The sequence below is a fragment of the Fomitopsis serialis genome, assembly GCF_022376445.1.
Source record: "Fomitopsis serialis strain Sig1Antser10 chromosome Unknown B0H18scaffold_10, whole genome shotgun sequence".
NCBI classification, from domain to species: domain Eukaryota; kingdom Fungi; phylum Basidiomycota; class Agaricomycetes; order Polyporales; family Fomitopsidaceae; genus Fomitopsis; species Fomitopsis serialis.
The window spans coordinates 167,293-194,780 of record NW_025954970.1 but is presented as its reverse complement, the minus strand read 5'-3'; the positions used below and the strand labels follow the sequence as shown (position 1 = coordinate 194,780).

The 27,488-nt window shown below is 58.1% G+C and overlaps 9 protein-coding genes and 1 non-coding gene across 10 annotated transcripts; 6 read left to right on the top strand and 4 right to left on the bottom strand.

Annotated features, from left to right (window-relative positions):
• Window positions 1–17: 17 nt before the first annotated feature.
• On the top strand, window positions 18–2,543 carry B0H18DRAFT_952237 (uncharacterized protein; the record flags this gene model as incomplete). Its single annotated transcript, XM_048042085.1, has 8 exons — window positions 18–101; window positions 168–346; window positions 409–438; window positions 491–559; window positions 646–907; window positions 958–1,568; window positions 1,589–2,210; window positions 2,247–2,543. 8 exons carry the CDS (start codon window positions 18–20, stop codon window positions 2,541–2,543), a joined length of 2,154 nt encoding a protein of 717 aa, XP_047897337.1.
• A 949-nt stretch (window positions 2,544–3,492) lies between these two features.
• On the bottom strand, window positions 3,493–4,559 carry B0H18DRAFT_1083254 (uncharacterized protein; the record flags this gene model as incomplete). Its single annotated transcript, XM_048031639.1, has 4 exons — window positions 3,493–4,201; window positions 4,235–4,303; window positions 4,367–4,428; window positions 4,494–4,559. 4 exons carry the CDS (start codon window positions 4,557–4,559, stop codon window positions 3,493–3,495), a joined length of 906 nt encoding a protein of 301 aa, XP_047897336.1.
• A 1,609-nt stretch (window positions 4,560–6,168) lies between these two features.
• On the top strand, window positions 6,169–6,280 carry B0H18DRAFT_t51. Its single transcript has one exon. It is a non-coding gene; the product is annotated as a tRNA-Ser (tRNA).
• Window positions 6,281–7,061: 781 nt separating this feature from the next.
• On the top strand, window positions 7,062–8,130 carry B0H18DRAFT_27080 (uncharacterized protein). The gene is made up of 5 exons (XM_048037354.1): window positions 7,062–7,175; window positions 7,229–7,581; window positions 7,638–7,704; window positions 7,760–7,907; window positions 7,968–8,130. Exons 2-5 carry the CDS (start codon window positions 7,292–7,294, stop codon window positions 8,033–8,035), a joined length of 573 nt encoding a protein of 190 aa, XP_047897335.1. The 5' UTR covers window positions 7,062–7,175; window positions 7,229–7,291; the 3' UTR covers window positions 8,036–8,130.
• A 301-nt stretch (window positions 8,131–8,431) lies between these two features.
• Window positions 8,432–9,862, top strand: B0H18DRAFT_1083252 (uncharacterized protein; the record flags this gene model as incomplete). Its single annotated transcript, XM_048031638.1, has 7 exons — window positions 8,432–8,809; window positions 8,862–9,116; window positions 9,175–9,280; window positions 9,337–9,480; window positions 9,535–9,591; window positions 9,648–9,711; window positions 9,772–9,862. The coding sequence occupies 7 exons, from the start codon at window positions 8,432–8,434 to the stop codon at window positions 9,860–9,862; spliced, it is 1,095 nt and encodes a 364-aa protein (XP_047897334.1).
• Window positions 9,863–10,407: 545 nt separating this feature from the next.
• Window positions 10,408–12,029, top strand: B0H18DRAFT_985875 (uncharacterized protein). The gene is made up of 7 exons (XM_048044760.1): window positions 10,408–10,890; window positions 10,955–11,209; window positions 11,269–11,374; window positions 11,427–11,570; window positions 11,635–11,691; window positions 11,749–11,812; window positions 11,871–12,029. Exons 1-7 carry the CDS (start codon window positions 10,513–10,515, stop codon window positions 11,959–11,961), a joined length of 1,095 nt encoding a protein of 364 aa, XP_047897333.1. The 5' UTR covers window positions 10,408–10,512; the 3' UTR covers window positions 11,962–12,029.
• B0H18DRAFT_985868 (uncharacterized protein) lies at window positions 12,030–13,674 on the bottom strand. Its single transcript, XM_048044759.1, has 6 exons — window positions 13,364–13,674; window positions 12,860–13,287; window positions 12,719–12,808; window positions 12,502–12,660; window positions 12,150–12,426; window positions 12,030–12,098 (listed from the first exon to the last, which is right to left on the bottom strand). The coding sequence occupies exons 1-5, from the start codon at window positions 13,593–13,595 to the stop codon at window positions 12,217–12,219; spliced, it is 1,119 nt and encodes a 372-aa protein (XP_047897332.1). The 5' UTR covers window positions 13,596–13,674; the 3' UTR covers window positions 12,030–12,098; window positions 12,150–12,216.
• Window positions 13,675–16,161: 2,487 nt separating this feature from the next.
• Window positions 16,162–17,108, top strand: B0H18DRAFT_26989 (uncharacterized protein). Its single transcript, XM_048037350.1, has 3 exons — window positions 16,162–16,657; window positions 16,731–16,844; window positions 16,937–17,108. Exons 1-3 carry the CDS (start codon window positions 16,262–16,264, stop codon window positions 17,036–17,038), a joined length of 612 nt encoding a protein of 203 aa, XP_047897331.1. The 5' UTR covers window positions 16,162–16,261; the 3' UTR covers window positions 17,039–17,108.
• A 4,474-nt stretch (window positions 17,109–21,582) lies between these two features.
• Window positions 21,583–22,978, bottom strand: B0H18DRAFT_26949 (uncharacterized protein). The gene is made up of 3 exons (XM_048037349.1): window positions 22,193–22,978; window positions 22,052–22,141; window positions 21,583–21,993 (listed from the first exon to the last, which is right to left on the bottom strand). The coding sequence occupies exons 1-3, from the start codon at window positions 22,928–22,930 to the stop codon at window positions 21,742–21,744; spliced, it is 1,080 nt and encodes a 359-aa protein (XP_047897330.1). The 5' UTR covers window positions 22,931–22,978; the 3' UTR covers window positions 21,583–21,741.
• Window positions 22,979–25,755: 2,777 nt separating this feature from the next.
• B0H18DRAFT_26900 (uncharacterized protein) lies at window positions 25,756–27,459 on the bottom strand. Its single transcript, XM_048037348.1, has 6 exons — window positions 27,419–27,459; window positions 26,760–27,359; window positions 26,566–26,689; window positions 26,257–26,505; window positions 26,070–26,148; window positions 25,756–25,997 (listed from the first exon to the last, which is right to left on the bottom strand). The coding sequence occupies exons 2-6, from the start codon at window positions 27,055–27,057 to the stop codon at window positions 25,893–25,895; spliced, it is 855 nt and encodes a 284-aa protein (XP_047897329.1). The 5' UTR covers window positions 27,058–27,359; window positions 27,419–27,459; the 3' UTR covers window positions 25,756–25,892.
• Window positions 27,460–27,488: the final 29 nt, after the last annotated feature.

The window sequence follows — 27,488 nt, the reverse complement described above, 5'->3', positions numbered from 1 at the left end:
CTGCACAGCGAACAGCTATGAAGTCTCTACTCAAGATTATCAGGAAGAAGGGTGACTCGAAGGTCAAATCGAAAGCGGCCAAGCAAGATGATCGAGGAGAGGTATGTATCTTCTCGCTACCTCTTCGATCGATCGAGTATGCTGAATACGGTTATGACATTATGGAGACTGAGGCTCCGACGATGGCAACATCCAGCACTGTTGGGGGCAAGGCGAATGAGTCGTCTCCGCCTCCCTCAAGCAATGGTGCATTACTGGCCCCGCCAGTCGTCGCGAGAGTGAACTCGGGTGCATCGTCTTCGGAATCTGGCGCGAATACCCCGTCGCCAGAGGAAGAGGCAGAAACGTGCGTGTTATGCCCTGTCTCTGACTGCACAATCCAGACTCACTTCATACCGCCTCCCATAGAGCGCAGGCGCTCGTTAAACTTGAAACAACGTGAGTTCTGCATTCACACCACTGGCTCGATGTGGTCTGACATGAGTGAAAGGGGCGCCGAATCTGGTATATGGGCGCTGGTCATCGCGATCAACGACTACCCCACTGCTCCCTTGCAGGGGTGCGTAGCCGACGGCCAAGCAATGGCGGAGTTCCTCAAAACAAGCTACACGTTCCGGCGTCGCAATTGGTCACTCTCTTGAATAGAGACGCCTCGCGCGAGTCCATACTTTCGACATTCAGGAGGCACCTCATCGAGAATGATGCGATCAACAAGGGAGATGGTATCATCTTCTTCTTCGCTGGTCATGGCACGCGGGAGTATGCCTCTGAAGACTGGGGGTTGGACGGCGACATCGTCGAGTGTATTTGCCCTCAAGACTTGAACTTCACCACGGTACACGGCATCCCGAGCACGACGCTCAACGGCCTCTTCCGCGAACTGGCGCACGTGAAAGGGGACAATATCGTACGTATATCTTCTGACCACCCTTGTATGCCAGTGCTGACATTGTGCAGACGAGTATCTTCGACTGTTGTCATTCGGGCACCATCACGCGGAAAGAGCGAGGATTACGATATCTGACCCCTCCCCGAGACGTGAAACCCGTGATCCCATCGACCACTGACGCCGACGCCCGCAAATGGTGGCCAGGTCGTAACGAAGGCAACAGAGCAGCGAAGAACGTTGTGCCCACCAGCTTCCGCTACGATGCCATGAAGTCACACGTGCTGATGAGTGCCTGTCGCGCGGAAGAGGAGGCCATGGAACGGATCGTCGAGAGGACGAAAGCGATTCGAGGGTTCTTCACGAGCACGCTCCTCGAGGTCCTAGACCAGCATGAAGGCATGACTGCTGGTCTCACGTATGCCTACCTCTTCGAGGAACTCCTGCCGGCGACAGTGTTCCAGCACCCACAATGCCTCGGCAAGCACAAGAACAGGCTTCTGTGGAACACCACGATCAAGATCGTGAACGGGTTCAGGATCACCGTAAGAAACGGCTCGTTCGTCGTGCACGCCGGCCGGATCCACGGTATCGCACCTCGCACGACGTTCACCGTACAGGCCCGCGACGAAACGGACAGGAACCTCGGCACGCTCGTCGTCTCGGATCTCAAAGATCTCGAGTGCGAGTGTATTTATGTAGGGCGACGTTCGACATCGCCACCGGGGCTCGCGCGGTGATCCAGGACTGGAACAACGAGGACCTCACCCTGGACGTCTTCGTCCACCCCAGTGTCAAGGGGAAACACACGGAGCTTGGTCAGGAGGCGATCCCATCCCAACTCAAGGACCGTATACCTGCCGCGGACTCTCCAGATCAGGCTGACTTGAGCCTCATACCTAGCACGACGACGAATGACACGATCGTGGAGCGATACGACCCCCTCATGCGCCAGTTCGCCCGCCAGATCACCGTGGATCTGGACAAAGCCCACGTCCAGTACCTTGTTATGGCCGCGCTCCACTTCAACTTCCATCTGTACCGCCAGCCGAACCCGTTGAACGTATTCTCCACGGTCCACCTCGAGCTGTACCGATTGCGCGAGGAGAGCGCCGGAGTGAAGCGGTACGTGCCGGTGGACGAGGTGAACCTTTTCCATGGCGAGCATCAGGTGAAGGCGTACAAGGCCCATGGCCCGGCGGTGCTGCAGGAGGCTGTTCTCACCGATTTTGAGTCACACTACGGCATGAAAATCGTCAACGACTCAGACTATGACTTATTCCCCTATATATTCAATTTTGATCCCAATGACTACAGTATTCAGGTGAGCATGTGCTCCGACGTGTGCAACGAGCTGTAGCTCACGAAACGCCCAGGCCTGGCATTACCCGAATCCTCGTCCATGGCACCTCCCCTTCGTGCCCACAATAGCCTCAAAGTGGGTTACGGGTCGCGGGAAATCGGGAAGGATTCGACCATCCGGGTAGAGGTTCCGCCAGGGAAAGACATCGACACGAGCTTCCTCAAGTTGTTCGTGTCCACGTCCTTTGTGGACATGGTTTCGTCGCCCAAGGCTCCTACAACGGCTATCGAGCGGCAAGGCTGCAGAAGTCTGTCGAACAGCGCGAGCTATGGAGTGCATGGACTTACCTTCTGACCTGCAAGAACCCTCGCGTGCATTGATGTGGACTTGAAGATAGTGTAGACTGTTAGCTTGGGAAGGGATGCTCTGTCGTGAAAGCATGGGGTAAATTTATCTGTATCCCTGTTAAATATACTGTGCATCGTGGCTCTGCTGTTCTAGCCATACGTTGGTCTGTTTCTCCGGATCCTAGTCTGCGTATAAAATAGATGGAATCTTGCCACGCATCTCTGACCGAATACCGACAGTCAGTATAGGCCGGCGCGACAGGTTACAACGACAAGGGCGACAAAGTGCGGGAAGGAAAGTGCTCGTGTGCACCGACTCGGACCGCCGGGGACTCGGGTGGCGTGTAACTGTGGCTGACGAACCTTCCCGCCGGCGTTGGCCCACCATGTCAGCTCGTCAGAGCAAGCCACAAAGAGGGCATGTGCACACCATAAAGGACCTGGGGATGTCTTCATTGTCACATCCGCTAGATATATAACGAACTGAGGTGGGATGTGTGGGTTTAACGAGCGCGACCGGACAAAGAGCAGGTGGAATAGTGTGCTAGGCTACATTTGTCAAGTATCCATCTGTATTCGACTAAGCAAAATCAACCGCAATGAGGAGGGTACAACGGTGGAGGGAGTGTTCTCGGGGAGGAGGGAATAACAGTCATATGCGGGCGTCCGTTGGAGCACCACCCTCGTCGTGAGCACATCCTGAAGGTCGTCATAAGGGAAATGATCCGCAGCTATGTACCGCCTGGCGGTAAGCAAGGCGGCACACAGAGGCAGATGGACATGGAGACGTAATTCTCAGCAGAGAAGGGACAGAAGACGGCGGTAGCAAACGGTTGTGGGCGCCCATGGGCGCTCGCATGCGTACCGCGAATCCCAGCTTGAGAGACATGGAAGCAGGCTGTAGGTCACTGCGCGCCCACTGTCGCAGCCAGCGATCGCATGCGACGCGTGACCCGTCAATCGCCCCAGCTCTGTGAGATCTTCCCAACGTCTGTGATCTCTATGCGGAAGTCCGGCGCCGCCCCGTCCGCTGCTTCTGCGTCGGGATCCTCGCTGGCCGGCGAGCCACCTAATGGTGGGTGGGGCGTAGACTCCGCCGTCTCGTCTGCTCGCTCTTCCTCACGAACGACCCCATTTCCTTCCTTGTCATGCTCAGGGACACACGCTTCCCCTGCAGCTGCCAAGGAAGCGTCGCCGTTCGCGAGGCCGTTCCTGTCCCACACCTTCTGCTCCTGCCGACTCTGCCTCGCAGCGCCACCATCATCGCTGAAGCGGCTGTACCTGCCCCGCGTCACGCTGCGGCCTCGCCGGGTCCAGATGCTGTTGCCAGGCGCGCCGCGCACAAGCCGGACGTTGAGCACCGAGCGGCGGCCATACTCGGGGTCGGCCTCGGGCGGCAGGTAGGATGCATCGCCGGGCTGGAGGGACGACGTCGAATGGCTTGTAGGTATTGACGGCGAGGCAGACGAGTCGCGCGGGGGCGAGTATGACACACGGCGCTGTTTGGTCGGCTGGTCGAGGTGCGCGGAGGCCGAGCGTGAGCGCGTCGCGGAGCCAGAGGGGTCGTGCAGCGGTCGGTTGTGGAGGTTGAAAGGGAGGGGCGTGTTCACGTTCACCATCTTTCTGTGGGAATGTTGTGCGCGCGAGGCACATGCGGGGATGAGTCTGCAGACAAGCATGGAGATGCGGAGGACGCACCCTTCTTTGGCGCGGACAATAGGGCCCAAACGGGCGTTGAGCTGCTGCTGGTCGACAACATACGGTTCCCTGCCACTGCGCTGAGGGCTGAGTGCTGTTACCGCGTATACAATGCCTCCAGAGGCGACTCACGGGGAAGGCTCATCGGACGTCGGTGGGATGAGGTGCGTGCGTTCGTCAGGGCCGTCTCGTCCCTGTCGCCATACAACCCCTCCGTGATGAGCAGCATACCTCTCCAACGGTGGGAGCGAGTACTCACCGGGCTGGCTGAGCGGCCGCGACGGAGACAGCAGGCGAAGACGGAGGCGAGGCAGGACGCGGCCATGGGCGCAGCGACTGGCTCGTCTGCGGCAGTGGCAGGATTTGTACGTCCCCTCAGAGAGCGGGGCGCCCGCTCGGTGATCCGTACACACGTGCTCTGATCGTCCCCATTTCCCACGCCATGTCGTCCTTGTCATACTTGGTCGAATTCGTTGTTCACCCCTTCATCACCACCCTCGTTGTTCGATGGCCACCATTAACGCATGTGTTCACCCAGACAAAGCCTTGTCCGAGGACTCGCTCGCGCTAATTAAACAGGCACGACAAAACAGCCAAAGACATTGAAGCGGAGAGTTTTTTTTATAAATTTCTTTTTTAATTCTCCGTCACGGTGTTTACAATCCCAACGACTCCACTGATGGTCAGGCAGACGTCCCGTTCCGCCACCGGACGCATATGGTATCCCGACTTGTGAGACGCAAATAGTGTAGCTCGAAAGCAACCTGGCAGTGGAAGACCGCTTCCACTGCAGCTTGCGTCTTGAACCACTGACACCCTGCTAAGTAGTGAGCTGTAGCCACTTGGAATCGGAGGCTACCACTATATCCAGAACCTCCCAATCTGTCTGCTGTATCAGAGAGTCTCTCTTCGGCTCTAGGTCACCCACTTGTGTCAAGAGGCAGGTGAAGAGCTTATAGAAGACACTGACCACACTGTGAACGGGTATCATGCAAGTGACAAGGGCGTCGAATACCTCATCCAGAAAATAGTGGTCTCTAGACGCAAGCATGATCTGCCAGCGCATTTTCGGTGTCTCCCACATCCCCTGCTAAGGGTACCTGTGGTGGTTACTGAGCTTCGTCCTGTGCAGCTACCGGTAGCAGGCCGATGGGCTGCCGAACGCCGTGTTGCGGTTCTACTCCCAAGCTATTCGGGGAGAAGAATTCACTTCATACAGAGTGTGCATACCATCTACACGGTGCGTCGCCCTTTGTCTCCGCTCCGTATTGCCGTCGCTTCCCTGCTGACGTGGAGGCACGGGTAGTACTCGAAAGCGATCCGGAACCATGTAGGCGAAGGACTGAGCAATCGCGTGGAACACACAGGAAGGAGCGAGGATGGCGAGACGGACTTTGGAGGCGGTCGCGACCCCGACGAACTGCTCTGGAGCACGGGCATTACGATCAACTCTTTCAACGTGGACTGCGTACCAAACTTGCTGTGAGTGCTTTGCCTGCGGTGCGTGGTTAAGGGGAAATGATGCGCGTGATTGGTTGTGGACATGGATCTGACCTTGCATGGCCCGAACAGGTTCATAGGAAGGCGATTGAGCCCGACGCGTGTTCACAGGACTGAGGGCGCACCCGTCCGCGAACTTTGATGTATGCGATCACCAACGATAATGCATCCACGGTGCATCCCATGCACGACCTCGTAACCTGTGATGGGCATCATACATTCATGCGACATGGCCACAAATTCAGAGGCCCTTTGCGAGTTGTCTGCTCAGGCTCGACTCGGAGCTGGTCGAGGAACAAGGAAGGTTGTATGAACATTGAGGTATGATACCATATTTTGAGAGTTGGTTCCAACTCGTCCTGAGCTGTGCTTGCTCACACACCCTAACTCCTGACCTCATGGGTGTGAAGAACTGAGGCAGACATCATTCCATAGACACCGTAGCCAAGTGGTTACGGCGACAGATTCGAATGTAGGCATCATGATGAAGGCTGCGAAGATATCTGTTACTCTTTGAGTGCACAGGTTCGAGTCCTGTCGGTGTCGTTTTTTTGATGCCAAGAGTGTCGCTATCGAGTGAGATATCGAGGTTTTCACCCGACGTCGCGCCACTAACGGCGGCGGTTGGTAGAAAATCCAGAAAAGGAAACAGACAAGCGCCCAAGTCTCCCGCGCGCGGCTAGCTATAGCCACAACTTCCTACCATGCTCCACCACCCAAACGAGTTGCCAAAAGCCATCGCCGGGGTCAATGGGTACGCGAGGATACGATTTTGTGGTCCCTACGGGGCAGCCATGACCAGAAGAGTAAGAATTCCCGTTGCATCGCAACGACAACTAATCTACGAGTCCAGTTGATCCGATTGCTACCTGAGTGTGGTTCACCACTGCCTGCCTTCGCACTCGCGTCTGGTACATAATGGCACAGACAAACAACACGCAGTCTTGCCTTGTGCTTATAATCCGAACTGGAGCGCCTGGGCCTAGATATCAACACTACATGACGCGTTCCCTGCAAAGTTGTCTTCGCACGTTGTATTCTGGTGAAAGGCTAGTGAGAATGTGTGGTGCGTTTTCCATATCATTTCTCACGTTCATGACGCTCTCATAGAGATCCGCCGCATGTCTATCAGGTAGCTGCTGCCCTTGAGCGCGCAGTTCCCACATTTTCCTGCCACGCATTGACATCGGAGCACTCTAATGGACGCCCTCTGTCCTGTGGCTTCCCATGCACATGCGAACACAGGCCCGACTGCGTCGGTTCTGGTCGGTCTCCGAGCTCTAATAATTGCCAAAGCGTGGCTATTCCTTATCTTCAGCCCAATGCCGTGCTGGCCAGAGCGGACTGGCCTGGTGGGGGTGGGTCAGTCTGTGCGAAAAGCCCCTCTACTGATGCTGTCGTGCAAAGTCTAGACTTTGTACTCGCTAGAGGAAAGTGACAGGTCAAGCAATCGCGTCACACGCTCCCATATATATAAGCTGAGAATTCGTACAGTCGCCCATAACACGCCTATCCATCCTCTCCCAACCTCACATCTAGCCCATTTCCGTAGCCGCAATGCCTCCCCCTCCGAAGCAAAAGCCCCCTCACAAAATGTTTGTGACCATGAACAGCTTGCGCAATACGACGATGTCCGTGGACGATAACAAGATGTACTACGAGGTCGTCACGCGCTACTGGCATCCGAATCTGACGAAGATCATCAAACACGATTTTGAGACACGCGAGCTGGAGCCGCTTGCAGAGATCGAGGGGATACGAACCAAGGAACCAAAGGTCCGCTTTGGAGGGGAGAAGGGCGAATGGGTTTCCGCGTCTGACTTCATGAAGTTCGACCAAGACGAACCGTATGTTCCCTTTCATGACGAAAACCACTTACTCAAGTACGTTGGGATTATTTAAGCGGAGGAACAATCGCAACGGGTGCCGGTGTCGAATTCCGTTGGAAAGTGCACAAGGGACAGCTTCAGGTGTGGATGACTCCTAGCCTCCGTTTCATCACTCTGATGATCCTCATGTCTCCAGCTCGTTCGTGCCGACGATGCGGAACAGAAGCCCGTCGTCACATTCCACCCTCATAGAAGACACTTCTGGATCTTCCGCATGTCCAAGCATGCGTACTTCGAGATCAAGCCAGAGCCAGAGGTGACGGAGGCCTTGGACAGACTCGTTGGTGAGCACGGGTGAAGTCTTACCAGCATAACGTCCAGGGTGTGCTGACCCGTACATACAGTCAGCTACCTGCTCGTCGAAAGGCGGCGAAGGAGAAAGGGCATCAGAGTTGTCCGATATGTCTCTTGAATCTCACGTATTTCTTTCACCCGTCTGTCAGCTGTGTATCACGATCAGGTCGAGCACTCGTATCCATGCATTGCAGCGCATCACCTTCCAATCGCTCGATTTCTCTCCCGCGCCTGCTAGTAATCGGCGAGCCCCATGACAGACCAATAAATGTCGGCGTGTGCCCATTCGACCTCTTCAAGACAGCGCGGCGCACTCGCCACTGGCGTCGAGCGGGACAACATATTTACCGGGGCCGCCGCAGGCTAGCGGCGCGTCATCTGGACCAGGGGAGCCCCGTATCGTGTTTCGACTGACTCCTGAGCAGTGGCAGCCCGCTGAGGTATAAAGCAGAGCGCGATACGGAGAGGACACTCAGTCGCGATTCAACTCGTGAACAGCTTTGTCTTGTCTTCAATGGCGTCTAACTTCTCTAGCATCCCAGTCCTCGACTACTCTTTGGCTGTCGATCCCGAGCGCAGAGCGGAGTTCATTGCCCAGCTTCGCCATGCCCTCATCAACGTCGGCTTTCTCTACCTCCAGAACTCCCCCGTTCCCCGCGAGGACATCGACGCGGTGATCGACTACACGCCGCGCTTGTTCGACATCCCCCAGGAAGCGAAGGACAAGATCCGCATGGCGAACTCAGAGCATTTCTATGGCTACTCCAGGCTCGGTGCTGAACTGACTAAGGGCAAGTCGGACCAGCGCGAGCAGTTCGACTTCGGCACTGAGTGCGAGAACGTCTGGAAGCCTGGAGATCCTGATTACATGAGGCTTTGGGGCCCGGCCCAGGTAAGCTGAGCTCCATTGTTTCGTTCGTAGCCTTCATTCACGGATGACACAGTGGCCTGAGGACGAGCTGCTGCCGGGCTTCAAAGCGGCGATGTTGCGCTACCTCGCAGGGGTAGAGATGCTTAGCTACGAATTCACCAACTTGCTTGCAGAGGCTTTTGGACTCCCGCTTGACGCGCTGAAGGCCTTTTACGAGACAGAGATGCCAGTTCAACATTGGGCCAAGGTGGTCAAATACCCTGCCTTGGACAATCTCTCCTCGGACCAAGGCGTCGGGCCCCACTTCGACGCTGGATTTTTGACATTCGTAAGTCCGTTCACCATTGGCCGCAGTTTTCTGGAGGCTTATCCGTCTCGTCCTGCAGCTACTTCAAGCGTCTCCACATGCGGGGCTCCAGGTCCAGAATCTTTCAGGCGAATGGATTGATGCGCCGCCTATTCCTGGAACCTTCGTGGTCAACATTGGGAAAGGTGGGGAGTTAGCCTGCGGTATACCATCTACATGGATGCTGACTCAGTGTCGTTAGCACTCGAGACTGTTACGCAGGGGTTGGCCCGGGCAACGTCTCATCGTGTGCTCTCCCCTTCGAAGGGATCCACTCCTCGCTACTCTATCCCATTCTTCCAAAACATATCCTTGCGTATCTCGGTCAAGGATATCACCCTGCAACGTGCGTTCAGATAGCTCTGCATGTGGAAGTGCAGCTGACTGACCATCACCCCAGTGAACGAGGAAATTGTCAAGCTGAAGGAACAGCGTGGCGAGGGCGGCACTCCCGATTGTAAGTCTTGATAGCGTCCGACCGCATCGACTCAAGCGAGCCGTCTCGTCATCTAGCCGTCAATTACGCCGAGTATGGCCAACTGCCTACCGGCCAAGTCAACCTGATCGGCCGTATCAAGTGGGTGGCCAACATCTGGTTTGCAACGATGCGTCCTGGTGCTGACGGCATCCCACACAGGAGTCATCCCGATGTTGCGCAGCGCCACTATCCCGAGCTGTTCAAACAATTTTTCCCGCAGGGACTTCCGATGCAGGGGAAGGCGTATTGATACGTCGGGCTGAGTCGTCTTCCTCTCGAGCCCGGGAGTCTTTGTAAAGTGTGTCCTTGTAGCAAGGTTTGGGTTGTACGTATGTATACTAGGCGGAACGTATGTCAGGATCAGTTTGCAAGGTTAATGTGATGATGGTGTAAATTGCGAACTCACCGCCTTTGGCGTTCTGTTGCGTGCGCACGCATGCTTCTCAACCCGACTGACGTAGCACTACTCTCAACTGTTCTCACCTGCGGTTGCCAATGTGTAAGACCCTGTATTGTGTCGATTATTTTGCTACCACCGTCGACTAATCAATGCATCATGTGAGGGCTGGCGGTCGCTACGCGTTCTATGGGACACCCCCCTGCAGCGGAGCATTTAGACGATGAGAAGTCCCTAGGCATTCACAACGAGTCAGGGGATTCGCAGAGGTGCCACAGCCGACCACAACTGGACGCAATCTCGCGTTTCGTACACTTCCCACTCACCCCTATCGTGAGCGCCGGCTGTATTCTTTCGGCGGGCCGCATGCAGCTCTTGGTCAGATCGCGTCATCGGCACTCCGGTGAACGCAGTCATGGTATTTCTCCAGTCTCACCCGGTATAAAGCCTCGTGCCGTTCGATCCTCCACCACGACCGACCTCCGACTCGCACAGCCACAGAGATGGCCTCCAACTTCTCAAGCGTCCCCATCCTCGACTACTCCCTGACCGCGGATCCGGCGCGCAGACAAGAGTTCCTCGCGCAACTCCGACACGCGCTCATCAACGTCGGCTTCCTCTACCTCTCCAACCCGCCCGTCGCGCGCGCAGACATCGACGCCGTCATCGAGTACGCGCCGCGCCTGTTCGACCTGCCCCAGGCCGCGAAGGACAAGATCCGGATGGCGAACTCAGAGCACTTCCTCGGGTACTCTAAACTCGGCGCGGAGATCACGAAGGGGAAGACGGACCAACGCGAGCAGTACGACTTTGCGACCCCGTACGAGGCGAGGTGGAAGCCTGGCGAGCCGGAGTACCTCAGGCTCTGGGGTCCATCGCAGGTGCAGACATTCCGTTCGTCTGATTCTCCGCGGTAGGGAGACTGATGCGTTTGATGGGGTCTAGTGGCCAGACGAGGACCTGCTCCCGGGCTTCAAGGAAACCTTCCTGCGGTACCTCGCGCAGGTCGAGAAGCTGAGCTACGAGTTCATCGGCCTGCTCGCGGAGGCGTTCGGGCTCCCGTCCTCGATTATGAAGGGCTTCTACGAGCTCGACGGGCCGACCCCGCACCGCGCGAAGGTCGTGAAATACCCGGCACTAGATGACCTCTCTTCGAACCAAGGGGTCGGGCCCCACTTTGATGGTGGATTCTTGACTTTCGTGCGCAGTTCCTGTTGGTAATGCGAGTCGGGTCTCGGCTGAGATGTAGGGGATGTTAGCTGCTGCAAGCATCGTCGCACCCCGGGCTGCAGGTACAGAACTTGTCCGGCGAGTGGATCGACGCGCCGCCAATCCCAGGAACCTTCGTCGTGAACATCGGAAAGGGTCAGTAGACAAATCTTCTCCGAGACAGTTGGCAGCTCACCTGCACTGACAGCGCTCGAGACGGTCACCCAGGGCCTCGCGCAGGCGACCTCCCACCGCGTGCTCTCGCCGCCCAAAGGATCGACTCCCCGCTACTCAATCCCCTTCTTCCAAAACATAGCCCAGCGCATCTCCATCAAGGAGGTCAAGCTAGAGCGTACGTAGCCATCCGAGACCGCCTGTCACACATCGGACACATCGAGACTCACTGGGCATCCCAGTCAGCCCTGAGATCCTGAATTTGAAGGAACAGCGCGGCGCGGTTGGTACTACAGATTGTAAGCGGTCGTGTGCACTCGCCCGGATAGCCTTGCTAATGGCTCTGTGCAAACTAGCCGTCAATTACGGAGAATACGGCCAGTTCCCCACCGGACAAGTCAACCTCATCGGGCGTGTCAAGTAAGCCCTTTGAACCCGTGTCATCCCACAGACTAACGAATGAAAATGCGGCCATTAGGAGCCACCCAGACGTCGCGGAGCGGCACTATCCGGATCTCTTCAAGCAATTCTTCCCGCACGGGCTGCCAGCGCAGGGCAGCGCTTACTAGGTGTGCCAGAGGCATCTCGCATCTTCTACTTACCGGGACTTGGGCCGTCGATTTCAACAGTCTTGCGCGTGTTGTGTACCATCATGTTGTTGACCATGTACAATGCGGATTTACCCCGGCTAGGCTATGTAAAAATACTGTCGCATACGTGAGCAATAACAGCCATGGGGGGGGAAGTTAAGACGCACAGTATTGATACAGTAAGATAGCATTGGAGATGTCGCGGCGACCCTCAACGCAACCAGCCCTGCACGCCTACCGCACGGCAAGGCACAGGCCCTCTACGCCGATGTTGGCTTGCCAGATGCCAAGCCGACGGGCGAGACGCAATGTCGCGGGCGCAGGCAGGACGAGAACGAACGAGAGCGGGACGAGGATGATAAGAAGGAGAGATATAAGAAGGGTGATCCCTGGTTTGATCACGAGGAAGTAGAAGAGGGCCTGGTAGGACGTCGAATCCGTGAACTGCAAGAATGACCATTCAGATGATAGTCAGCACAGTGCAGAGGCTCCAACAAAGGAAGCAAAGCGGGGACGGACCATCGCGTAGGCGTTGCGGTAGAACGACTGTTCGGGCACGAGACCAAGCCCTTGCTCCATCTCTGCGACTGTCGGCGGGCGCGTGCGCACGAATATTGGTGGCGGGGGATTGGGTTTGGAATACGCGAGAGGCCCGTGGAAGGTGGTCTGCAGCGCGACCTGCGGGTGTCGTCATATCAGATGAGTCTGTAGTCAAATGACAAAAGGGGGAACGAACCTCGCCCCGCGAAAGCGTACGAGCACCGATAAGATCTAGGAAGCAGAGGACGGCCCCCAAAGGCAGCGCCATAAGCGTGGTCGTCCCCGCCTAAAGACGGTGAGTACGCGTCGGGCACACGAGCAGACGAATTGTACATACCACGGTGAAGACGAATAGATACACCCACGCGAGGAGCGCGTAAGGGAAGTTGAGGACGAGTAGGTGGAAGAGAGAAGCATAGTAGGCGCGTTTACCCAGCGGCCTGTAGTACCGTCGCCATCGGGCGGACCACGACGAATCCCGCCGTCGGTCGACACGCCGGCCGATGAGTTCAGCGACGAAGGCGCGCTGCTGATCGTCGAGGGGACCGCTATGCCGCAGCGTGGGCGATTCGAGGGGGCTATCGTCCCCGGATTCGCCAGAGTCGTGCTGGTCGTCGCAGTCCGCGTCCACGTCGCAGTCGCGCTCAGGGTTGAATGCGGAAAGTACGGTCCGCGCGAGAGAGGGCGCCATGGACGTCGTCGAGCGCACGGTGCTCGTGAGCGAGAGTGTGCGCTGCCGACCCATCACAGCGGGCGGGAGGCGAGCTGGTATGCGCGGGAGGAGCCCGAGGGCACGAGGAGCGGGGTGGTCTCTGTCGCATCGCCGTCGGCCTCGTCGGACTCGAATTGCTGGTGGATGGTGGGCGGAAGGCGTCGTGTTCGGCTGCGCCATGCGAAGCGTTCTCGGACGCTTGTTCAAGCGTACGACGTCTGCGGCCTGTGCGCGGTGCTCGTGTGCGCCGCTCCTGTGACGGATATGGCGGCGGGGGGTCGTGCGGCGGTGGGGTGGTAGATATGACCACGACGGAGCTGTATGTCGAGTCGGGCGGCCCGTTTGCGAGGGGGTCAGACATGATCGTCTGTAGTAGCAGGAGGAGGAGAAGGAGGAGGGAAGTACTTTACTTGAAAGTAGTAGTTAAAGTTAAAGTAGCTGCCACTCAGTATGATTATCACACGCATGCACTTACTTGTCACGGCCGTCTCTGTAACAAGTCACGGTGTGACTTGTCCGCATCTGGCGGCCAGAGGCTCGTAGCCTCCTGGCCACAACCGCCGTGCTTTCGTCTGTGCCTCTATGTCTGGCGGTTACATCGACACTTAGCCTAACGACGACGTATTCGATGACTGAAGCATTTCCAATGAAGTTGAAATGAACTGTGGAGGTCCCTGCCACCTCCCGGGCTACCGTGCTGACCCGCGCAGTGGACAGCGTAGCTTCCTGGATCGCTGCCCAGTTTATATATATACGACAGGTCTACAAACATACGAGAAGCATATGCGCTCTGCTGGCGAAGCCGACCCGCATCACACAGACGTAGTGCACCTCAAGACTGGGTTCCTGATCAAGCGGCCACACAGTATATAGTAAGCAACAGGTCGGCGGCGTTGATTCGTTTATATTATTTCCCCCTGATTAACTCCCTACAGTCATTCATATACATGAGACCTTGCATGAGACACTCGCCGTCAATACCCTCTACACCGATGTGTAGCTGCTCGTCCTGGATCCCTACTTACATTTCGATCTAGTGGAACGTGCTGCTCGGCTGATCGTGCTCAGCTCGCAGCGTTCACATCCTTGCACTGGCAGAGGATCGTGGCATATTCGGCACTCAGTAATAACTTACTCGCAGACGTGCCATCATAGACGCATGCGACTTCAAGCCCTTGAGCGGTAGCCAGGAGTACGTGTACATATATTCGGGCTCTACTCTCGTCAATTAACAGCAAATTGTACCCTCAGTGAATGGTGTTCTTTAATGTCAGTGCTCCGCACGTACGCTCACTCGTTGTTGCTCCACTGGCAGTCCGACGACCAGCCCTTGTCTACGCTGGTGACCGTCGCATCACGCCGCACCTCTTATGTGTGCTCCTTGACGGTCACCGCTTTCGCTGCTTCCTCCTATCTGGTCTGACGTGCCAACTGGCCACCTATCTGCTGTTCCGGACTGATGTCGATCCTCGCGTCTCGCCGCATGGTGCCAGCGGGTTCTGAGCGACAAACACGTCTGACCCGACATTCTCCGACACTCGCGAGGGAGTCTGCGCTCGTTGCACGCATCGACCGTCGTCGTCGCTAGGAGTTGCAGATCATGTTGGAGATTGTGTTGGGCTGGACGTGCCGTAACGTGCCCTGTCGTCTGGGTTGTATTGCCCTGACGGTGTTCTTGCCTGTAGGTAGCACGGCCGTCGCCCCGGCGTGAATATATCTGAGTTAAAACTCTAAGCGGGGGGACTTCAACTTGGAGCGCACGGGCCCAGCAGAAAGAGCGCACGGGACGGCCGGGAATTGCCGACGCCAACTTCACCTCTTGACCACCATCCACCCGCGCGCGCTACGCCTCTGCCATCCCCGTCGCGTCTCTCCTCGCTGCTCAACATGTGGAAACAGGGAAACGGAGGACGGTCGTGCGAGCTCCGGGACAGCCGGAATGGACGCGTGGAGCGCCCGTGCTGACGTGCGCCAAGCGTGGACAGACGCGTCTCTCCTCAGCTCGCGCCGTCTCCGCGACAGCGTCTCGCGTCCCTCCCGATCGTGCGCTGGCCCAATGAGCGCGCCGGGGTATGCCAATGCACGCACGCGGATTGGCTGGAGAACGAAAAAAAGTGCCTTGTCCCCGACCCAGAACTGCAGAAATCGACTCTACTGACATACGTCCGCCTCCCCGCAGGGACACTCGCATTGGCATCGCATCCACCTGCGTCAGGCTCCTCCCTGGCGACAATCCGCACTCACCCGCGCGTCCACTCCTCGGCGCGCGCGCCTGCACTGCGCGTACCCAAGCCTTGAGCCGCTCGCCCGCATGCCCATTGCGTCTTGATCAGCCAGCTCCTGGCGGCGCGATCCCCGGTGACGCGGAACGGCTACAGCAATCGAGGCTCCCAGGTGAGTGATCTCCCGTTCAACGTGCACGACGCGAGCACCCACAGCATCCGCGCCCCTCAGCACCGCACTGCGTCGACTGCCGCTGTTGGTGTGCCCTTGTCGTGGTCAAACCGTCCTCGCCCGCCATCAGACGGGTTGGTGAGTGCAAAGGAACGCGTAAGTCGTGTTCCACTACCCATCCAACATCGCGGTGCTCACCTTCGTTGAGACATCCTCAGCACCCCGCGCCCAATGCCAGCGTCGTGCCCGCCCACCACGCCCATCAGCCGCACGAACGCCCAGCTCGCCGGAACTCGATCCGTCGTGACTGCTTGGCGCGCCTCTCCCCGCGTAACGCTTCGCCCGCACCCCTGTGCAACGATCCATCGCTCGGAATTCGCTCGCCTGCACACTCCTCCCTCGTGACGCGGACGCCTGCGAGCAAACATCGCAACCCAGGTGAGCTGTCTCTCATTGTACATGCAAGACGAATCCACTCACCCCCGCTCCGCTCCGCGCTGCTCAGCGACGCAGGTCCTCGTCCCACGCCCGATTCTGACTCGCTGTACACCAACACGCTCCATCCACCGCCGGACGCGTCCGTGCAGTTGCCAGGCCGCGCTCGTCCGAAATCAACACTCCGGACGCCGGAAGATGAGCGTACAGAAGATCTGCAACTTACGAACGCGGCAGATGAGTAGGGTCGAAGTAAGTCGTGTACATTCGGAACTCACCCTCGTCGAGATAGCCCCACAACCTCGCCCGCTGGGCGTGTACCACCTCATCAGGGCCGTGCGTCCAGCTCGCCGGAACTTGATCCGTCGTGACTTCGTCGGTTGCACGGCGATCCGCGAACGCGAGCCATGCGTCAATTCACAGGCGGCATCCGAGTCGAGCACGTCCTCGCGGGCCTGCTCACCGGACGTCGATACGTCGTGTCTTCACTTGTCCGGCGGAGGCGCGGCGGTCATTGGCAGGGAGACGGCGTGCGGTCGCAGGGACACTCGCGGGTCTCGATCCCTGCGTCGCATGCGGGTGAACATCGTCGACGTGAGTCATCTCCCGTTCAATATATATGACGACGGTACTTACCTCCGACGGGACATGCTCCGTGCGTCGGTAGCCACGGGCTACTCTCCGCAACGGTTCGCAACGCACCGGCCGCGGGATTCTGGGTGTGCCCATTGGGGAGACCGAGCGTACGGGAGAGCAACGCGGCAGACGAGTAACATACCAGGTGAGTCGCGCTCCAGTGCACATGTAGTATCGCAGTACTCACCTCACAGAGCATCCTCGCGCGCCCTGCGCCTGCACGCCACGCTTCCCCAGTTCGCCGGAAATCGATACGTCGTGATTCCTTCGGTGGGGTTGCACTGCTCGGACGGCGGGGACGTGCGGCTGGATGTCGCGTCTGCCTGGCCATTGACATGAACGTCGAGCGCGCCCTCGTGTTTCTGCTCGCCGGAACTCGATACGTGGCCGAGGACGGGCAATGATTCGCAGAGAGACAAGGTGCCCGCGCCGCTCTCTGTGCCGTACCATCGAGGTGAGTCCTTTTCCATCTGTCGTGTAAGGCGACGGTACTCACTCTGTGGTGTCCCGCGTAGGTGCATCCGTACGCTTCGCACCCACTATCCGGCTCTGTGCGCGGCCCGCCCGCATGCGTCGACCGTCTGACAACAGGGCGCGCGGCGTTTGAGCATACCGAGGACCTGCGAAGCAACGCGGTCGACGAGTAGGGTGAGTTGTATTCCAGTGCATGTGAGGCATTCTCGTGCTCACCTTTCGCCGAGGTAACTCGCTTGCAGTAGTTGACGGCGCGTCGACGCAAGACAACCTCCCGCCCCAGTTCGCCGGAAGTCGATACGTGGTGACTTTGTCGGTAGCACGGAGGGGAAGCTAACGGCGATGCGCAGGTGCAAGCCACGACCGACCTCGGCGTGGCATCGACGGGGGAGTCAAGCCCGCCGAAAGCCCACATGGCGTGTCGTCGCCCGTCCGGCAGCAGTCGAAGGGTGTTGCGGCCATTCGTAGAGAGACAAGGTACGATCGCAGGGCCCGTCGTGTCATCCGGCGCCATAGCGTTCCGGGGCCAGTTCACCGCCGGAACCTGATACGTCGTGTCTTTATCCGTCTGACACGAAAGGTAGGTGGGTTCGTGGTAGCGGACCAGCGCGCAGGACGGGGGTTGTGTGAAGGTGGACGGCGGACGTTCGTCCGCTGTCGCTACGGCCCTCTGGGCGCGATGTCGTATGCCTGAAACGGAGGTCCGAGGCCAACCCAGGCTCGCTCGGCGAAGAGAACGCCTGTGCCGGCGAGCGTAGTGATGTTCACTACGTCGTTCTGGGCCTGCTCGCCCGAAGCGAATCTATAGTGTCTTTGCTAATCAGGCCAGTCAGCTATAAAGCAAGGCTGGGCATCCGTGGACGGTGAGGACTTACATATCGAGCACTGCACGAACTCTCGTAAGGTGTATTTGCGCGCACCCGGCTGTTCGCGTGGGTGTCGACGCGCCGTTCACGGGAAGCAGATGTGTTGAACTGAGGTTGTCCACGTCACGGCTATGGTCTCGTCATTCGTTGATGTGCCTTCGGTGTCGCTGCAAAGCGGACCACCATCCCCGCGCGCTATGAGCTTTCAAGTGAGTTTGTGACAATGTCTGTGATAAACGTACCAGTGACCTACGGACATGTCCGTATATCGAGCGGCCCTGGACATCAGCTGTTTGCGTGGCATTCACTGCATGGCTGGCTGACGGTCATGTGTGAGTGTGGGCCACTGTAGGGATGAGAATTGCCATGTACATTGAGGAAGAGAGTCTGTGTGAATGGTGATGCTCCGTGGAATGTGATGTTGGTTTGAGTAGACTGTACAGTGCTGGGGACATCTTCAGTGATGGTGTCAGTTGCTGAGACTCAGAGACAGGCGGTGTCTAGTGAGGAGGTGGATGTAGAGTAACGACAGCAGTGCGGAATCTGAATAATGAAGGTTGTATCCTGCAGACGTGGCATGCATGTACACACGTAAAGCACAGCATCTATCAGAATATTGATTCGGGGATGCAACCGGCAGGGATGATCTACCATCAAGTGGTGCTTCGAGGCCAATCTCTTGGCATTAATCTCACGTCTCTGTCTGTAAGTGCTCAATTAGGTATCACACTTTGGGAGGTGAGTATGGTCAGCCTTCACAACTGTCCATTAAACAAATATGTCGTGGATGTCCTGTCTTGCAATAGCTAGCTCAGCCATCTCACCACCGGCTACAGGCTATGTCCGGCACTTTCCAGAATTAGTGCACAACAGCGCTGGAAGTGCTTCCACTCGCTTAGCTGACATTAGGCTCCGGGGATGCAGTCAGGTCGTCGTATCAGAGTTCCAGAGTCGGGCATGTCCCGGGAGTCGTGATCAACGAGAATCCAGGCTCTGTCCATCCGAGACTACCAGTCAATGCTGAATGGGCATTGACCTGTAACCTCGGATGGACAGAGTTCTGTCAATGCTCCGTCACAAAGAGCACTGTTCTATCCCTTCGTACTCACAGACTTGGATGACATTCGAGGATCCCTCTCGAGTTACTCTTCTGCTTACCAAATACGGTAGTGAGCGCTCAATAAGACGCACTTGGTACTTATGTTCAATGTTCTCCGATACATGGCTTTGGGCGAAAGAGTGTGCAGACGCATAAGGCAGTATGCGGAGGATAGCTCGGTGCAGAACCATAAATGGTGTTGGATCGCTGAGATCGATCTCAAAACACGAGGCTCTCGACCGCTGCAGCGGCAAGCGCCCGTTTGCCTTCCCCGTTCGATCTTTGCTACCTGGGCCCCTGCCGTGAATGCCCTCTTTTCGCGACAATTACCTGATGATACTCACCTTGATGCATGAACCCGAACACCATCACAACAGGGAAGCCAAAAGTCAAGTGGACACACGGTCTGCGAAAGACAGCATTCAGCAGACCACACAGACAGGAACTTCACGAAGGCTGCTGTCGTGCAAGACTCTCCTCGGCATGAAACGCCCGGAGAGCGCCTGTTCAAGCGCTTGTACGTGATGCATCAGAAGGTACATCGCCGTTGCCCCCCAACCATCGGACACTCGCCTGGCATCGAGTATTTGCGGCGTAGTAGTCGTGCCAGAGAAGTTTGCAAGCGACGGCAGCGAGACTTGGCAGACGGACATCCGACGCCATGTCGGAGAAATACTGAGACGTGGCGTGATGCACGGCTAAGCTGCATACCCCGCGCACGGACCATCGGGTGCGAGTATAAATGCCCAGCAGTACATCGGCTCTACATGAGCATCCTCCGTCCTACCAGTCTGTTCCACTCATACGGTGCATCACTGGCACTTCGTCTCCGCTTCTTAGTCTGACTCTGCTGCGCAAATTACGATGCGCAGTACACGGTAAGTTCAGTTTCTCGCAATAATGATCCTTGCAGTTGTCGAGTCATTATGCGCTGACACTTTGAAACAGGTTGTTCTGACCGACCTAGGTATCGGTATAATACGACTGCATGTTACGTTATCCCACTCCAATTACGGGACATCTAGTGTGTATTCGTCGTTGCTATGTGCCACTTGCTAATGGCAGGCCTTGTAGTTAATTTCGACTCGCCGGCGTCAATGAACACTGACTCGAGGGCCAAGCTCGGTGTGACCGACGTTCACTGCACTTCAGCAGTACTAATCTGTTCGGGTACGTGCTCTTATAGCTCGTTTACTTCATGCTGTCCACTGCGCAGGTTCACGTCGCCGGCGAAGAAATGACTCGGACAGTCACTTGTCAATGTTACAGCTATCGCATGAATGGCTGTTAGGATGACGATGGAATCCCGTTTTAATGGGTAAGTTGTTACGAACATCGCACGCCAGGAGTACTGACGGTTTCAGCTCAGCAAAATATATTTTCGTTCGTACAGTAGTAGATATTGCTTTCGTACGCTACCTTTACTACGTCAGCGCGTCCAGCCGTGCGTCCACTGTACCAGTTCATGATCTGTGCAGCTGGTCGTGTTCTGGATGCGCACGACCTGCAGATCGCGGCTTCGCCGCTCATCTGCCTGGCGCCGCTGAGCCTCGTGCTGCCTTGAGCAGCGTTCCGGGCGAGATATCCCCGCCCACGTCGCCGCCGGTAGACCGGACACAACGGTTGTCGCGTGAGGCCTGCAGCTCGCGAGTTCCGAAAAGCGACACGCATGGAGCGATCGTGCAAGAGCCCGAGCATGACGACTACGTACCGTGTGGCAGTCCGCTCGGGCACAGTCGATACATCTCGGGTGTCCAGATGTGCACTGGGCCGTCTCCACGGCGGAGCGGGGCACTCGCTCTCGCGGTCTGCGTAAGTGTCCGCATGCGTGGTTCTGTCCCCTCTCGCCCCGATGGCACCTCGGCATGCCCGTTGTCTTGGACAGTGAAATGCACATGTGTACGATTGGCGGCGGGCATGATCGCCGCGGTCCTCGCTCGTCTTCGGTGTTCCCGGGACGCGTATCGTGTCTGTCCGTGTACGCTGACTTGTGTGCAGAAGCCACGGAACGCACGCGCGAACCGAGGCCCTTCACGCCGTCCTGCCCCCCGGTCGTGATCGTGGTATGTGTCTTGGACGGTATCGCATCTTCGTCGGACTCATGCTTCCCTACGACCTGGACAGCGTCGGTTGGTCTATGATCGAAGGGCATCCATCTCGACTTATGATTATCCCGGGTGCGTGTCTTCGCTCGCTTTCTTGCTCGTTGGCCTGACTCTGCTGTTGTCTCCCATCCTCCCCTCTGTCTCCGACATGGTCACCGACGTGGTCAGCACAGAGCCGCATGGTCACGCGCGGGCAGCGGGGCGGGCTCAGTGACAGTCACTCCGAGAGGGAGACTCGTGAGGTCGTCCGGGTCATGTCGCCGTGAGTCGATGCCTTGAGATCGCCGCAGTGAGTGAGTGCGGCCGTGTACGGCTTGCAACGCGATCATGAAAGCGGAAGCGAATGTTGACGACCTGACGAGCTATAGACCAGACTGTCAGTTTCAGTCAGGAGGGCGTCAACTCACCAAGGGAGCCACAGACATAGCATCTCGAGTGTCGATACGGAGCCATTTGCAGTGAATAACGGCGGGACATCCGAGCTCGCCTGCAAATGCGTCACGAACCTCGCGCGCACGAGTTATCTGCCCTGCTCCTCCGATCTCCTCTGCATCCCTCGACACGCTTCGATACCGCCTTGCAATTGGCTCCTCGCAGCCCAGCTGACAACCGTCGAGCCGCGTCAAGCACGATACCAAGCCCTTGCTCCATCTCTACGACTGTCGGCGGGCGCGTGCGCACGAAGATCGGTGGCGGGGGATTGGGTTTGGAATACGCGAGAGGCCCGTGGAAGGTGGTCTGCAGAGCGATCTGCGGGTGTCGTCATATCAGATGAGTCTGTAGTCAAATGACAAAAGGGGGAACGAACCTCGCCCCGCGAAAGCGTGCGAGCACCGATAAGATCTAGGAAGCAGAGGACGGCCCCCAAAGGCAGCGCCATAAGCGTGGTCGTCCCCGCCTAAAGACGGTGAGTACGCGTCGGGCACACGAGCAGACAAATTGTACATACCACGGTGAAGACGAATAGATACACCCACGCGAGGAGCGCGTAAGGGAAGTTGAGAACGAGCAGGTGAAAGAGGGAGGCGTAGTAGGCGCGTTTACCCATCGGCCTGTAGTACCGTCGCCATCGTGCAGACCACGACGAATCCCGCCGTCGGTCGACACGCTGGCCAATGAGTTCAGCGACGAAGGCGCGCTGCTGATCGTCAAGGGGACCGCTATGCCGCAGTGTAGGCGACTCGAGGGGGCTGTCGTCCACGGATTCGCCCGAGTCGTGCTGGTCGTCGCAGTCCGCGTCCATGTCGCAGTCGCGCTCAGGGTTGAAGGCGGAAAGTACGGTCCGCGCGAGAGAGGGCGCGATGGACGTCGTAGAGCGCACGGTGCTCGTGAGCGAGAGTGTGCGCTGCCGACCCATCACAGCGGGCGGGAGGCGAGCTGGTATGCGCGGAGAGGAGCCCGAGGGCACGAGGAGCGGGGTGGTCTCTGTCGCATCGCCGTCGGCGTCGTCGGACTCGAACTGCTGGTGGATGGTGGGCGGGAAGGCGTCGTGTTCGGCTGCGCCATGCGAAGCGTTCTCGGAGGCTTGTTCAAGTGTACGACGTCTGCGACCTGTGCGCGGTGCTCGCGTGCGCCGCTCCTGTGACGGATATGGCGGCGGGGGGTCGTGCGGCGGTGGGGTGGTAGATATGACCACGACGGGGCTGTATGTCGGGTCGGGCGGCCCATTTGCGAGGGGGTCAGACATGGTAGGAGGACGAGGAGGACGAGGAGGATCCGGAAGTATAGGTTGGCGGTAAGTTAAAGTCGCAGCCACCGCAGGCACCTCAGTACTTTATCACACGCATGCACCTACGTGTCACGACCGTCACTGTAGCAAGTCACGATGTGACTTGTCTGCATGTGGCGGCCACAGGCTCGTAGCCTCCTGCCTTTGGCCACAACCGCCATGCTTTCGTCTGTGCCTCTATGCAGTGTCTGGCGGTTACATTGGCACTTGGCCTAACGACGATGGGTTCGATGACTGAAACATTCTCAGCAAAGTTGAAATGAACTGTGGATGTCCCTGCCGCCTCCCGGGCTACCGTGCTGACCCACGCAGTGGACAGCGTAGCTTCCTGGCCCATCGCTGCCCAGCCCGCCTTCATATTATATAGGACAGGTCCTACAAACATACGAGAAGCATATGCGCTCTTCGGGCGAAGTCGACCCGCATCACATTCCCCGTCAGTAGTGCACCTCAAGACTGGGTTCCTAATGAAGCGGCCACACAGTATATAGTGAGCAACGTTAACCATATCTACGGGGTTGATCCATTAGTTCCCCCTGATCCACTCCCCACAGTCATTCATATACACGAGATATTGCATGAGACATTCGCTGTCAATACCTTCTACACCGATGTGTAGTTGTTCGTCCTGGATTCCAACTCACATTCCGATCTAGTGCAACGTGTTGCTCGGCTGATCGTGCTCCGCTCGCAGCGTTCATATCCTTGCAGAGGATCGCAGCATACCCACCACTTGGTAACATCTTGCTCGCAGACGTGCCGTCACAGATGCTTGCGACTTCAACCCCTTGCGGTAGCCAGGAAGACGTACACATATTCGGGCTCTACTCTCGTCAATTGATTGTAATCTGTATCTTCAGTGAGTGGTGTCCCTTCACGCCAGTGTGCCGCACGTACGCTCACTCGTTGCTCTAGTCCAACAGCCAGCCCTTCTCTACGCTGGCGACTGTCGCATTTAAGCTGCACCTCTTACGTGTGCTCCCTGACGGTCACGGCTTTCGCTGCTTCCTCCTATCTGGTCTGACGTGCCAACTGGCTACCTATCTGCTGTTCCGGACCGATGTCGATCCTCGCGTCTCGCCGCATGGTGCCAGCGGGTTCTGAGCGACAAACACGTCTGACCCGACATTCTCCGACACTCGCGAGGGAGTCTGCGCTCGTTGCACACATCGACCGTCGTCGTCGCTAGGAGTTGCAGATAATGTTGGAAATTGTGTTGGGCTGGACGTGCCGTAACGTGCCCTGTCGTCTGGGTTGTATTGCCCTGACGGTGTTCTTGCCTGTAGGTAGCCGTCGCCCCGGCGTGAATATATCTGAGTTAAAACTCTAAGCGGGGGGACTTCAACTTGGAGCGCACGGGCCCAGCAGAAAGAGCGCACGGGACGGCCGGGAATTGCCGACGCCAACTTCACCTCTTGACCACCATCCACCCGCGCGCGCTACGCCTCTGCCATCCCCGTCGCGTCTCTCCTCGCTGCTCAACATGTCGAAACAGGGAAACGGAGGACGGTCGTGCGAGCTCCGGGACAGCCGGAATGGACGCGTGGAGCGCCCGTGCTGACGTGCGCCAAGCGTGGACAGACGCGTCTCTCCTCAGCTCGCGCCGTCTCCGCGACAGCGTCTCGCGTCCCTCCCGATCGTGCGCTGGCCCAATGAGCGCGCCGGGGTATGCCAATGCACGCACGCGGATTGGCTGGAGAACGAAAAAAAGTGCCTTGTCCCCGACCCAGAACTGCAGAAATCGACTCTACTGACATACGTCCGCCTCCCCGCAGGGACACTCGCATTGGCATCGCATCCACCTGCGTCAGGCTCCTCCCTGGCGACGATCCGCACTCACCCGCGCGTCCACTCCTCGGCGCGCGCGCCTGCACTGCGCGTACCCAAGCCTTGAGCCGCTCGCCCGCATGCCCATTGCGTCTTGATCAGCCAGCTCCTGGCGGCGCGATCCCCGGTGACGCGGAACGGCTACAGCAATCGACGCTCCCAGGTGAGTGATCTCCCGTTCAACGTGCAAGACGCGAGCACCCACAGCATCCGCGCCCCTCAGCACCGCACTGCGTCGACTGCCGCTGTTGGTGTGCCCTTGTGTGGTCAAACCGTCCTCGCCCGCCATCAGACGGGTTGGTGAGTGCAAAGGAACGCGTAAGTCGTGTTCCACTACCCATCCAACATCGCGGTGCTCACCTTCGTTGAGACATCCTCAGCACCCCGCGCCCAATGCCAGCGTCGTGCCCGCCCACCACGCCCATCAGCCGCACGAACGCCCAGCTCGCCGGAACTCGATCCGTCGTGACTGCTTGGCGCGCCTCTCCCCGCGTAACGCTTCGCCCGCACCCCTGTGCAACGATCCATCGCTCGCCCCCCCCCGCACCCCTGTGCAACGATCCATCGCTCGGAATTCGCTCGCCTGCACACTCCTCCCTCGTGACGCGGACGCCTGCGAGCAAACATCGCAACCCAGGTGAGCTGTCTCTCATTGTACATGCAAGACGAATCCACTCACCCCCGCTCCGCTCCGCGCTGCTCAGCGACGCAGGTCCTCGTCCCACGCCCGATTCTGACTCGCTGTACACCAACACGCTCCATCCACCGCCGGACGCGTCCGTGCAGTTGCCAGGCCGCGCTCGTCCGAAATCAACACTCCGGACGCCGGAAGATGAGCGTACAGAAGATCTGCAACTTACGAACGCGGCAGATGAGTAGGGTCGAAGTAAGTCGTGTACATTCGGAACTCACCCTCGTCGAGATAGCCCCACAACCTCGCCCGCTGGGCGTGTACCACCTCATCAGGGCCGTGCGTCCAGCTCGCCAATACTTGATCCGTCGTGACTTCGTCGGTTGCACGGCGATCCGCGAACGCGAGCCATGCGTCAATTCACAGGCGGCATCCGAGTCGAGCACGTCCTCGCGGGCCTGCTCACCGGACGTCGATACGTCGTGTCTTCACTTGTCCGGCGGAGGCGCGGCGGTCATTGGCAGGGAGACGGCGTGCGGTCGCAGGGACACTCGCGGGTCTCGATCCCTGCGTCGCATGCGGGTGAACATCGTCGACGTGAGTCATCTCCCGTTCAATATATATGACGACGGTACTTACCTCCGACGGGACATGCTCCGTGCGTCGGTAGCCACGGGCTACTCTCCGCAACGGTTCGCAACGCACCGGCCGCGGGATTCTGGGTGTGCCCATTGGGGAGACCGAGCGTACGGGAGAGCAACGCGGCAGACGAGTAACATACCAGGTGAGTCGCGCTCCAGTGCACATGTAGTATCGCAGTACTCACCTCACAGAGCATCCTCGCGCGCCCTGCGCCTGCACGCCACGCTTCCCCAGTTCGCCGGAAATCGATACGTCGTGATTCCTTCGGTGGGGTTGCACTGCTCGGACGGCGGGGACGTGCGGCTGGATGTCGCGTCTGCCTGGCCATTGACATGAACGTCGAGCGCGCCCTCGTGTTTCTGCTCGCCGGAACTCGATACGTGGCCGAGGACGGGCAATGATTCGCAGAGAGACAAGGTGCCCGCGCCGCTCTCTGTGCCGTACCATCGAGGTGAGTCCTTTTCCATCTGTCGTGTAAGGCGACGGTACTCACTCTGTGGTGTCCCGCGTAGGTGCATCCGTACGCTTCGCACCCACTATCCGGCTCTGTGCGCGGCCCGCCCGCATGCGTCGACCGTCTGACAACAGGGCGCGCGGCGTTTGAGCATACCGAGGACCTGCGAAGCAACGCGGTCGACGAGTAGGGTGAGTTGTATTCCAGTGCATGTGAGGCATTCTCGTGCTCACCTTTCGCCGAGGTAACTCGCTTGCAGTAGTTGACGGCGCGTCGACGCAAGACAACCTCCCGCCCCAGTTCGCCGGAAGTCGATACGTGGTGACTTTGTCGGTAGCACGGAGGGGAAGCTAACGGCGATGCGCAGGTGCAAGCCACGACCGACCTCGGCGTGGCATCGACGGGGGAGTCAAGCCCGCCGAAAGCCCACATGGCGTGTCGTCGCCCGTCCGGCAGCAGTCGAAGGGTGTTGCGGCCATTCGTAGAGAGACAAGGTACGATCGCAGGGCCCGTCGTGTCATCCGGCGCCATAGCGTTCCGGGGCCAGTTCACCGCCGGAACCTGATACGTCGTGTCTTTATCCGTCTGACACGAAAGGTAGGTGGGTTCGTGGTAGCGGACCAGCGCGCAGGACGGGGGTTGTGTGAAGGTGGACGGCGGACGTTCGTCCGCTGTCGCTACGGCCCTCTGGGCGCGATGTCGTATGCCTGAAACGGAGGTCCGAGGCCAACCCAGGCTCGCTCGGCGAAGAGAACGCCTGTGCCGGCGAGCGTAGTGATGTTCACTACGTCGTTCTGGGCCTGCTCGCCCGAAGCGAATCTATAGTGTCTTTGCTAATCAGGCCAGTCAGCTATAAAGCAAGGCTGGGCATCCGTGGACGGTGAGGACTTACATATCGAGCACTGCACGAACTCTCGTAAGGTGTATTTGCGCGCACCCGGCTGTTCGCGTGGGTGTCGACG